General features: G+C 36.8%; 1 protein-coding gene across 1 annotated transcript; it reads left to right on the top strand.

Annotated features, from left to right (window-relative positions):
• Positions 1 to 7157: 7157 nt before the first annotated feature.
• Positions 7158 to 11963, top strand: LOC141724742 (uncharacterized). The gene is made up of 7 exons (XM_074526988.1): positions 7158 to 7312; positions 8181 to 9547; positions 9650 to 10336; positions 10449 to 10532; positions 10615 to 10690; positions 10779 to 11095; positions 11414 to 11963. The coding sequence occupies exons 2-7, from the start codon at positions 8225 to 8227 to the stop codon at positions 11648 to 11650; spliced, it is 2724 nt and encodes a 907-aa protein (XP_074383089.1). The 5' UTR covers positions 7158 to 7312; positions 8181 to 8224; the 3' UTR covers positions 11651 to 11963.
• Positions 11964 to 12447: the final 484 nt, after the last annotated feature.

Raw genomic sequence — 12447 nt, 5'->3', positions numbered from 1 at the left:
AGTCTACTTCACAGGATAAGACATTGATCAACGAATCTTTTTCGGATGAGCAGTTGTTCGCAGTTCAGGAGGAAGAGCCATGGTTTGCAGATATTATAAACTATCTTGTCAGCAATATAATGCCTCCTAATTTGACCTCAGCTCAAAAGAAGAAGTTTCTGCATGAGGTGAAGTGGTATATGTGGGATGAATCATATTTGTTTAGACAGGGAGCTGACCAGATCATCAGGAGATGTATCCCGTTCTGTGAGACAGAGGGGATATTACGAGACTGCCACTCCACAGTTTATGGTGGGCATTATGGTGGTGAGAAGACGACAGCTCGTATTCTGTAAGCAGGTTTTTTCTGGCCTACTTTGTTTAAGGATGCTCATCAGTTTGTTTTAAGGTGTGATCGTTGCCAAAGAGTGGGAAATTTGACGAGAAAGGATGAGATGCCGTTAAATGTGATGCTTGAAGTCGAGGTCTTTGATGTTTGGGGAATCGATTTCATGGGGCCTTTTGTCTCGTCCTGCAATAATCAGTACAACTTGCTGGCAGTCGATTATATCTCAAAATGGGTAGAATTCAAAGCTCTACCGACAAATGATGCAAAGGCAGTGTTGAATTTTCTTCATAAGCAGATTTTCACAAGGTTTGGAACGCCTCGGGTAATCATAAGTGATGAAAGGTCGTATTTCTGCAACCGTAAGTTCACTTCTATGATGCAGCGTTATAATGTGAATCATCGAGTTGCTACTGCCTATCATCCGCAAACAAATGGTCAAGCGGAAGTGTCTAACAGAGAGATCAAGCGCATTCTAGAGAAGGTTGTTTGTCCGTCAAGGAAGGATTGGTCTTTAAAGCTTGATGAAGCTGTTTGTGCTTACAGAACAGCATACAAAACTCCACTTGGTATGTCCCCGTTTCAACTGGTGTATGGTAAGGGATGTCATTTACCTGCGGAGCTTGAGCATAAGGCCTATTGGGCGTTGAAAAAGTTGAACCTGGATTTAGATGCAGCTGGTAAGAAGAGAATGCTTCAGCTTAATGAACTTGATGAATTTCGACTCCAAGCGTACGAGAATAACAAAATATACAAGAAAAAGGTGAAGAGGTGGCATGATAGGAAGCTACATCCTAAGTTATTCGTGCCGGGGCAACAAGTTCTCTTATTCAACTCTCGTCTCCGACTTTTTCCTGGGAAGTTGAAATCAAGGTGGTCTGGACCTTTTATTGTCAAAACTGTGTTTTCACATGGAGCGGTGGAGATTTTTGAGAATGATCCGGACCAAGCATTCAAGGTTAATGGTCAGCGTTTGAAGCACTGCTATGGGGACACGGCAAACTGAGAAGTGGTTAGTGTCGTTTTATTGTCAACTTGAGGAAGGTACGCAACGTCAAGCTAATGACGAAAAAGAAGCGATGCGTGGGAGGTAACCCATGATTTTTTGTTACAGGAACCCTTAGAAGTTAATAACCTATCCAAAACCACAAAAAAAATCTGAAAAACCGGGCTCGGAAAAAAAAGCTGAGCGCCCGCTCAGCTTTGCTGAGCGACCGCTCAGGGGTCGACTGTGATTTTTTTTTTTAAGTTCATAAAAAATCCAAAAAAAAAATCAGAAAATCAAAAAATAAATTACAGCCCCATTACCCACGATTTCTTTTCCCATTAACCCATGATTTTATCCCTCAAACCCACTCTTAATCTAATTTTAACCTAATCCATACCCTATATATACATACACCTATCCCATACATCTCCCACACACTTTCTACACTCAAACTCTCTCCCAAACATAAAAACACTATTCTCAAGCATTTTTATTCAGATTCAATGGCACCCAAAAGAGCAAGGACTATTGATAGCAGCAGCACAGTCCCTACTGCTGATTCATCGAGGGGTACTGCTGCGAGGCCTCGGTTGAATGACAGAGCTGCGGAGGAGGAGTACACTAGGCTTTTGGGGAAGCCGATTCTGAAGGAGAGGAGGTTTTTACCATCGGGGAGAGATGGTGAGTTGCTACCGATGATTGCTGAGAAGGGGTGGATAGCTTTCTGTGAGTCGCCTGAAACAGTACCGATGAGCGTGGTTCGCGAGTTCTATGCAAATGCGAAGACCGAGAAGAATGGGTTTTCTGTGGTCTGAGGGCTGACGGTTGATTATCACCCAGCGGCGATTCGCCGTGTGATTGGGCAGCGAGAGAGGAAGCCCGAGGAGGAGAACTGGAATGAGAAGACTGCTGAGGATTTTGACTTGAATTTGATTTGTGCTACTCTCTGTAGGCCGGGCACAGTTTGGACCTTCAAGACTGGAACTAATGAGTATCGTCACTTTCCAGTGATCGCGATGAACAGGTATGCCCGTGCATGGAATGCGTTTATTTGTGCTAATATTCTGCCTTTTTCGCATGCACATGAGGTCACAGTTGAGAGAGCACAGTTGTTGTGGGGAATTTTGAATGTGGAGTACTATATGGACCTTGGTGAGTTTATCTACCAAGGAATTCTGAAGTTTTTGAGGGGAGCTAAGCACATGAACATCCCTTATGCATCCACGGTCACGAAGCTTTGTCGAGCAGTGGGAGTGAACTGGCCGTCTCATGAGCAGTTGCAGTTGCCGGCCGCTCCGATTGATTCTGGGACTCTAAATGGGATGCAGGAGTGGACCGGTGGTGAGCCCGAGGAGCATGGGCTGGGTTATCGTCTTCCAGGAGGGCGTCCAGCACGAGGTGCTACTATGGTTAGGCCTAGGCGTGATGAAGCTGGTTCTTCGAGAGCTCAGGAGGGTGCTGGGATGGCTGATGCCCAGTATAGGAGGCTGTCACGGCGGATGGATGCCATGTACGAGACGCAGAGCAGGTTTGCTCAGGAGCTCACCCTTGCGTTAGGGACTGCTTTTCGGGGCCTTGGAGCTGACATCCAGTGACCAGTTTTTGGTGAGGACTCTGCATACCCGCCGACTGATACTCCACCCACTGAGGGTGATGATGATGATGACTCCAAGTAGGTATACCCTGTGTTCCTTTCTACTACCTTCACTGGGGACAGTGAAGATTTTAAGTTTGGGGTGGTAGTTAAGGAATATTTTGTGTGTGTGTCATATAGCTGCATATTTATGATAGTTTAGTTCATATAGTTGCATAATTTTTGCCATATAATTTTTTTATTTTATAGCTTTATTTGTTTATCATATCATATAGCTCATGCATATGCCATGATCCCTTTTGCGATGATTTACTGACTGATTTGTGATGTTGATGCGAGTGTAGTGACGGCGTTAAAGTAATGTTGAGTCATGTAGGTTGATATGCATGCTAGAAACACTTGTATTTTCACTAAGTCTTAGAGAATGCTTAAGGACTAGATTGTTGTTATGATCTGATTGTTTTCGAGGTTAATCTAATTATTATGCTTAGAATTTGATAATAGGTTCTTAGTGATAAAGGCATGAAAAAGAAAAAATGGAGTAAAAAATGAAATTTGTTGCTAATTATGGCTAGGCGTCAAATGACTAGTAGCCGGCTCGCATGTTATGCGAGTAGTATAGGGTTGAGCAAGATGGAGTGAAACGCACTTGCTCAGAAATTTTGAAAAAAAAAAGAAAAAGAAAAAAAATGGAAAAAAAGAAAAAAAAAAGAAAAAAAGAGTATGTGTTTATGCATAATTGATCACGAGTGGGCTCTTTGGTATTCGAGTTATTAAGTTCTTAGGGGACTTTGTGCCTAGTGACCTAAGGCTTTTAGAGTCTGGGATCTGCTAACCTAACGCTCGCTACATGGATACCATTGTATAAGTCTTTTGTGGACATCACTCATTGCACGGTCAAATAAGCATTGCTGTTATGAATAAAAGCATGATTCCGTAATAAGCTCCAGAATTCTTGTAGTGTTATAAGTCACTTTGTGCCTAGAATTTTTATTCTTTGTATAATCATGTGATTGCCTTGATGATAGTTGAGTCATAATAATTGATTTAGTTCCGAAGCATATCTGTTAAGCATCTGCACACACCACGTTTCTGGCTGTATGTTAGCTGGCATGATTTGATTCATCTTTAGTCGCCTAATTGCATTTGTTGAGATGTTGTAAGTTGGTTGGTTTGTTCGTAGTAAGGGGGATCGCTGCATTTCATATAGATTGCATTCATGCATGTTTTGATCTGTTTTTGAGTCTGTGACGCTTGAGGACAAGTATCGATTTAAGTTTGGGGGTGTGATAAGTGGCATTTTATACCACTTAAAACGTCTTAAAATAGCTTAAATTGGTGTCTTGAAATCAAGTATTTTGTGTATTTGATGCGTTTTTCTAGTGTTTGTGCATTTCAGGGTAATAGTTGCATTTCGGAGGAGTAATCATCAAGAATAAGCCTTGGCATGTGTTCAACATTGCGAGAGGAAAGAAAGGGGCAGATTACAGCGAAGAAACGGAGCAAACTCAGGAATTTTCCAGTAGGGTCCTGAGCGCCCGCTCAGCTATGCTGAGCGGCCGCGCAGAAAGCTGAGCGCCCGCTCAGCTATGCTGAGCGGCCGCGCAGGGTCGGGAAAAAAGATAAATTGTTTTAAGACTTCTACTTCTGTTTGGCTTCCAACTTCTATGTAATCTGAGTTTTATGGGACTATTATATAAGTAGATTTAGAGACGTTTTCACAAGGTTGGATCGTTGTATTAAGCAAGGAGAGAAGAAGACAAGGAAGAAGACCGTTTTAGCACACCGCAACGAAGAGAAAGCCTATTTTCTTGTGATTCTTTATTTCGTTGTAACGTTGGATGCTAGTTTTCTTTGCTTTGAACCTATTACTCTTGTGACGTACTCTGGTTTAATATAATTAGTTAAGTTATTATTCTCTTGTGTTTGTTTATCATGTTTTCATATGAACCCATGATGACGATAAGTGCTATCATGGGCTAATCGTGATCATGGGGTCGTAACGGATTGTTTAATACCTTAGTGTGTGATGATTGTATGATATCTAGTATTGGTTATGCGTATTCGTCTTGTGTCGTCGCGAACATATAAGATAGGGTGTTAATCTCTTGTGAAGCGACGGTAGATCTCGAGATTTAGAACTTGCCATGCTAGCATAGGTTCATGTATGATGTTGCATGATTAGTGGGTAACTCTAACCGTTTTATTCGCCCTATGTAATCAAAAGGAATAACTTGTGCTTAAATCATTATGTTGTCAATTTCTGTAGACATATAGGGAGGGACTCAACATAATTGATACCTATTCAACTTCTATCTTAATTGTAGATGTGTGGTAGAATGGTATTAGTACAATGAAAGTTGGCTTTTATCAGTTTCGTGTTATTCGATTAATATCATCATTGTTGCATGCTAAGGGTAATAACAATAACTATTGAAGGACGTAGTAATGAAGTTGTGATCTCATTAGTGTTTTAATATTGTTAATTCGAAGTGTTAATTAAGTGGTTAACTACGTAGTTAATTGTAGTTAATATTTAGTCAACAATTCTAAGTGTTAGTGTCTTAACATTGAGAAGTAATCATACATTGGTGAGTGAGTTTAATTGAACAATAACTAGTCTGAGTCTCTGTGGGAACGAACTAGAAAGTATTTTATATTACTTGCGAACGCGTATACTTGCGTGTATTATTAGCGCGTGTTTTCGCCCTAACATCAGTCGATTCCATGTCGGAATCGAATAAATTTGAATTTAAGTATATTTTGGGTTGTAATATATTTATTCTGATTTGTAGTTGTAATCTTGTCTCATACTTATTCCTGTGTAGATCTTGTTATTATTATCGGGATTTATTATATCTGTTGTTATTGTATTAGTTTAATGCTGTGTGAGTTCTCATTTCCCAAACCCGAGATTGAGGGCGCCACATAAACTTTATTCGGTCAAGTATTTTAGTAATCGAAATTTGAAATTTTTAATACGTGGACTATATACTGCTTTTATTCTTTGGAAATTGAGTAAGAGCCGCTTTTCCGTAAATATTTTTGAATGCTAAATATAACGGGCATATTTGTGTACGGGCTTATAAGTTACTTATTTTTTATTTTAGAGTCGAATTTAAAATTTATAAAATGATAAGTTGAATGTTGGTAACGACGTACTTTTTATCAATTTATTTTATATTTTCACCTTTTATTAATTTTGTTTTTAAATATATGTTTTTAATTTTTATTTTTTTAATTTAAAATCCACGAATTAAGATAATTATATTTAAATTTGTTTATTTTTGTTTAATTAAGTGGAATTCAAACTTTTATTCAAATACTTATATAACTAATAAGTATTAATCTATTTATACTTATAAGTGATTTATTCATTTTAAATTATAAATTATTTATTTTAAAATTTCTCAAACTTGCACAACCTCTAATCAAATAAATATACAAATTTTAGAGATCAAAATGTAAAATTGAATAAAATTCACCAATCTTATAGGAAACTTTGGCTGAGCTACTGCTTCTTGTCTTGAAGAATAAAAGAGTCGCAACTTTAATTTCCTTTTGCTTTGTGTTATGTTATGTGAATTACACTAATCAAAATATTACGACTTAGTTTGATTTAATTTTTTTCACCGCATTAGAGATAGAAAATATGTCTAAATATATAATTGTGAAGCAAAACTCGAGGGCGCACGGTATTTAGTTTTGTCATGTACTAAATATGTATTTTTTAGTTGCGCACCCTTTTAAAAACGAGAACGGAATTCATATTTATGTAAGTTTTTAACAAGCAAATAAGTATATCCATCATGGTCATTTGTATATAATATATATTTACACACTATCTCGTGCATTTTGACATTTTCGACAATTGAATATAAAAAATGAGATATGTTAGTCATTATTTCAAAATAATTATATGAATTAATAATATAATAGAACTAGTAAAGAGTCAGAATTCCAATATTCTCAATATTCATTAAAACAATAATTTTAGAATATATATGTTTGTATTATATTTGTATTACATATATTACGTTTCTTTTGTATATATATTACATTACATTACATTACATAATTGTTCGAATGAGTAGAAAAATCAATCTATTAATGACAAATATTTGTTCTAAATCAAATATCAAACATATACAACTTAAATGATAATTTTTATATTTCTTTTAACATATTTAAGAAAAAAATACACTGACAAATAAGATATCATGAACACAATATTAAAAAACAAAAAAAAAAGAGTAAAGAAAATTGAGTAAAAAGAAGAGGTTGAACAGAAACCCTAAGAATCGGCAATCCATAACTCAGCAGCTCGAACATAACCCAGCGCCTCTCGACTCACCGATTCAAACCCATCCCCAACTCGCTCCTCTCATTTCACATGCTCTCTCAGGTTCTTCTCTAATTTCTACATCCTATATTTACATATCTCTAGCTTTCTTTTGTTCAATTCTTGTTGTTTAATTACACAACTGCCCCCTCATAATTTCACCCACAATTGCTGAGTTTCATATTCTATACACACATATTTTTGTATGTATAATTTGTGCTCATCAGAATTTTTAGGATATTTGGGTAATCATTGTTTTCGAAATCTTGGTTAAATTTTACTGCTTTTTTAGCTCTGTGTACTGAATTCTTGTTTATTAGTTATTGTTCTTGATTTTAGTAAAGTTAATTTGGTTCAGTTAGTGATTGGGGGTGTTTTCTATATTTAGTTAATTTACGAGTTTCGTTAAACTTTATGATGGCCGATAACCGGTTTGCTGCCAGTTATGAAACATACATATTCGGTTTTATCTAGTTTTGCTATTGAGTTGTTGAATATGGCTATTTGAAACTCTACGGTGTGAGACGTCGTTGTTGTTACGTGGAGGAATGTGACAGCGGTGTGAGTGGTCTAGTTAAAGGCTTATTTGACATTGTTGTTGTCAATAGGGAATGTGTTTTGCGGGGATGGAATGGGAGGAAAGTGTAGTTTCTTATGGGGGAAAATGGTCAAATGCGTAGTTGGTATAGCACTTTATTGATTTCTGCTGTTGGTTGATGTGGCCTTGTTATGTTTCCTTCAAGTGATCATGAACATTTTACTTTATTTTATAAGATACATTGCATCTTGGTTAAACAATGGGATTGTTGTTTTGTTGCAAAGAAGAGAGTATAGTTGTTTGACATTAAATACATTTGATTTAGTGCATTTTGTAGTTATGTGTATTTTTTTTGATGACATGTGCTTGATAATAAATTCGATTTAATGGCAGTTGTGTATAGGTTGAAAAACAAATTCATGAGTGCTTGAGTGTATATGGCATCACATCGTTCCTCTGGAATTGTTGACCCTGGATGGGAGCATGGTGTTGCTCAGGATGAGAGAAAAAAGAAGGTTAGATGCAATTATTGCGGAAAGGTAGTTAGTGGTGGAATTTACAGATTGAAGCAACATTTAGCACGAGTTTCTGGAGAAGTAACATACTGTGATAAAGCGCCGGAGGAGGTGTACTTGAAAATGAGAGATAATCTAGAAGGATGTAGATTTAGTAAAAGAGCAAGGAAAAATGAATATGATGAGCAAGCATACCTAACTTTTCCCTCTAATGATGAAGCGGAGGAAGAAGAGCATGCTGGATATAGGAATAAAGGAAAGCAATTGGTAGGGGACAATGGATTGGTGATAAATTTACCCCCTCTTCGTTCATTAGGATATGTTGACCCTGGTTGGGAACATGGTGTTCCACAGGATGAAAGGAAGAAAAAGGTCAAATGTAACTATTGTGAGAAAATTGTAAGTGGTGGTATTAATCGTTTTAAGCAGCATCTAGCTAGAATACCGGGAGAAGTTGCACCTTGTAAAAGTGCTCCAGAGGAAGTATTTTTTAAAATAAAAGAAAATATGAAATGGCATCGTTCAGGAAAGAGGCAGAGAAGAACGGATTCGAAGGAGGTATCAGCAATCTATATGCACTCGGATAATGAAGAGGAAGATGATGAGCAAGAAGTGACTGCTGTACACTCTCTGAGCAATGGCATACCATTACATGAAGATTCAAGATTAGGAAGAGACTCAAGAAGGATGCTAAGAGGCACATCTTCAATAATGGAGGCTGAACCATGGTTAAGAAGACCACATTTTGAAACTATAGTTTCGAAGTCTCCAACAAGCGATACACCTCTAAATTCCCAACAAGGAAAATTTGGTACCTGCAAAAGATTCCGTAAGGAAGTTAACTCCGCAATTTGCAAATTCTTTTACCATGCAGGAATTCCTTCCCAGGCAGCAAATTCCCCTTATTTTCATAAGATGCTCAAGTTGGTTGGTCAATATGGAGAAGGTTTGGTTGGTCCTTCAGCCAATGTAATATCAGGTCGATTTCTACAAGATGAGATTTCAGTCATAAAAAGTTACCTTGAGGAGTGCAAAATTTCGTGGACAGTTACTGGATGCTCTATCTTGGCAGATAGTTGGACGGATTCGCGCGGAAGAATGTTGATTAATATCTTGGTTTCCTGCCCCCATGGTATGTACTTTGTACGTTCAGTTGATGCCACTGATGAGTTTGAAGATGCTATGTACTTATTTAAGTTGCTTGACAAGGTGGTAGAAGAGATGGGCGAAGAAAATATAGTGCAGGTAACTAAAGTCAATTGTGTATATATATAATTAAAGACTATCTGGTATCATCTTTGTGGTTTTATGCTCATTCTACCACCTATACTATCTTCACTCTACTAGGTAATCACTGATAATACACCAAGTTATCAGGCTGCTGGAAAAATGCTTGAAGAGAAAAGAAAAAACTTATTTTGGACTCCCTGTCTTGGCTATTGCATTGAACGGATGCTTGACGATTTTATGAAGATTAAATGGGTTGGAGAGTGCATGGAAAAAAGTCAAAGTATTACGAAGTTCATTTACAACCGTATCTGGCTGTTAAATCTTATGAAGAGTGAGTACACCGGCGGAAAAGAACTTTTGCTACCCTCAGTTACCCGATGTGCATCAAGTTTTTCTACTTTGCAGAATCTTTTGGATCATAGAATTGGCCTCAAACGATTATTTCAGTCAAATAAATGGCTTTCCTCTCGATGGTCGCAAATGGAAGAGGGTAAAGAGGTAGAGAGGGTTGTACTGAACCCTACTTTTTGGAAGAAGATGTTGTTTGTCAGGAAATCTGTGGACCCTATCATGGAAGTTCTTCAAAAGATTACTAGTGATGATAGCCTTTCTATGCCATTTATCTATAATGATATGTGCAGAGCTAAGCTTTGTATTAAAAGTAATCATAACGATAATGTACGCAAGTATGGACCCTTCTGGAGTGTTATAGACAAAAACTGGAATTCACTATACCACCATCCTTTGTATTTGGCTGCTTACTTCCTCAATCCATCGTACAGATATCGTCCTGATTTTGTTCAGGTAACCAGCTGATTTTGTTTTAATATTTTTTCTAATGAGTCTACTCTGAAGAGAAGTATACAGGCTAAAGAGTAATGTATAGAAATTATCTGTTATATGCGCTTAACTGTAGCACCCAGAGGTTGTTCGTGGACTTAATGCATGCATTGTTCGACTGGAGCCAGACAGTGGAAAAAGAATTTCTGCATCCATGCAGGTAATCAATATTAAGTGTAACTTCTTTTCAGTTGTCCTTCTTTTATTCAACTTCCAGTTGTTGCACCCTGTCACTGCTGCAGATTTCTGATTTTGGTTCTGCAAAAGCTGATTTTGGAACTGACTTGGCTATTGGTACCAGAGCGGAGCTTAATCCAGGTATATTTACTAACCCGGAAGCTTGTAACAGGTTTTTATGGTTTGAACTTGATACATTTTAAATATTCTTTTCTTCTTGTCTCCTTAGCTGCATGGTGGCAACAGCATGGCATAAACTGTGTCGAGTTGCAAAGAATTGCAGTTCGTATATTGAGCCAAACATGCTCGTCATTTGGGTGTGAGCACAACTGGAGTATATATGATCAGATCATTAGCCAAAGTCACAACCGCGTGGCACGGAAAAAACTAAATGATTTCATTTACGTTCATTACAATCTGCGACTCAGGGAACGCCAAATAAGGAAGACTTCTAATGACTTGATATCCATTGACAGTGTTTTACAAGAATATTTACTTTATGACTGGATTGTGGATACAGAGAAACCAATACTGCAAGAAGATGAGGTACGACCTTAATTCACCCAAAGTAAATAATTGATTGAGAGAATAACTTGTATTAAATTAAACGAGGATATTTATTTTCATGAACTGAAGTCAGAACAGGTGAATCGGTACCATATCCTTTCTTTTTTTTATGTGATGCGCCAAGCCTTTATTTTACGCATTTATGTGTTATACATGCGATATTAGCTTGAGAAGTATATCCTGACTTGCTCATAAGCTGTTCTGAATATAACATGTTTTAAACATCATCTAATAAATTGTAAAAGATCTCATCTTGCATAACTTTGCTGAAAACATGATTTTTATTCTATGAACTAGGTTATCCCTAGAAATGAAATGGAACAAGTTGATCCATATGAAAATGAGGTGGAGTATGAAGATGGACATGTTGAGGCCAGGAAAGGATGCATGCAACTGGTAACTTTGGCTGATGTACAGCCCTTGGATGTCAATCCTGCTAATAATTTCAGTACTGCCACAGATGATGACGACTATGAGGATGATGATAATAATATCAATTTTCTTGATGACAATATGAGTAACAGTGAGCACTAGTCCCCTTAAATGACAAAATGAAGCTTAGAGTACATGTTTTCGTGTACTTAATGTTGTAGGGATCTTGTTACAGTATATCAATGTAAAGTGACAATGGTTGAATATTGTAGGCACCGGCCTGAAAATAACATTTTAGTGAAGAACCTCAAGATAGGGTCTAGTATTGCTCTTTCCTGCTGTATCAACGAAGTCCCCTCTGAGTGAGGGCCTTCGCAGTTTTTTGAGTCTCGCATGAAAAGGTGCCCCTTGCTATTACTGCTCGAGTTTTGTAAATAAATGGTGGTTTAATGTGGATTCGATGCTACATTTTTTACTTGAGGGTATACTGAAATGAGATCAACTTGGTACCTTGATTTTCGGGTTAAATATCAGGTAGGTTACTTACTCACTGGTTACAAAATTGACTCAAATGAGTTACTCATTTAAATATTTATATTAAAAATATAACTCTATTGTTAGTCGAAATTCTTAAAAATATTATATATCGAGTTTTCCATATTTTTTGTTAATGATATTACATCCAAATGAAAGGTTACGAGTTCTACTATTTTAGATAATATTGTTAGATTTTTAAAATTTATCAACTATTTATTTTTAATTTTTTGATTGTATTATTTGATTTAAATAAAAATAAATAGTAAATAAATTTTAAAAAATTTAAAAATATTATCTAAAATACTAGAACTCAGAATCTTTCATTTGGATGTAATATCATTCATAAAAAAATGTGTGAAACTCAATATATAATATTTTTAAGAATTTCGACTAATGATAGAGTGATATTTTTGATATAAATA

This window comes from Apium graveolens, chromosome 5 (genome assembly GCF_009905375.1).
Source record: "Apium graveolens cultivar Ventura chromosome 5, ASM990537v1, whole genome shotgun sequence".
Classification (NCBI taxonomy): Eukaryota; Viridiplantae; Streptophyta; class Magnoliopsida; order Apiales; family Apiaceae; genus Apium; species Apium graveolens.
Note: the sequence above shows the minus strand (reverse complement) of the source record. Positions and strands in the feature narration are given on the sequence as shown.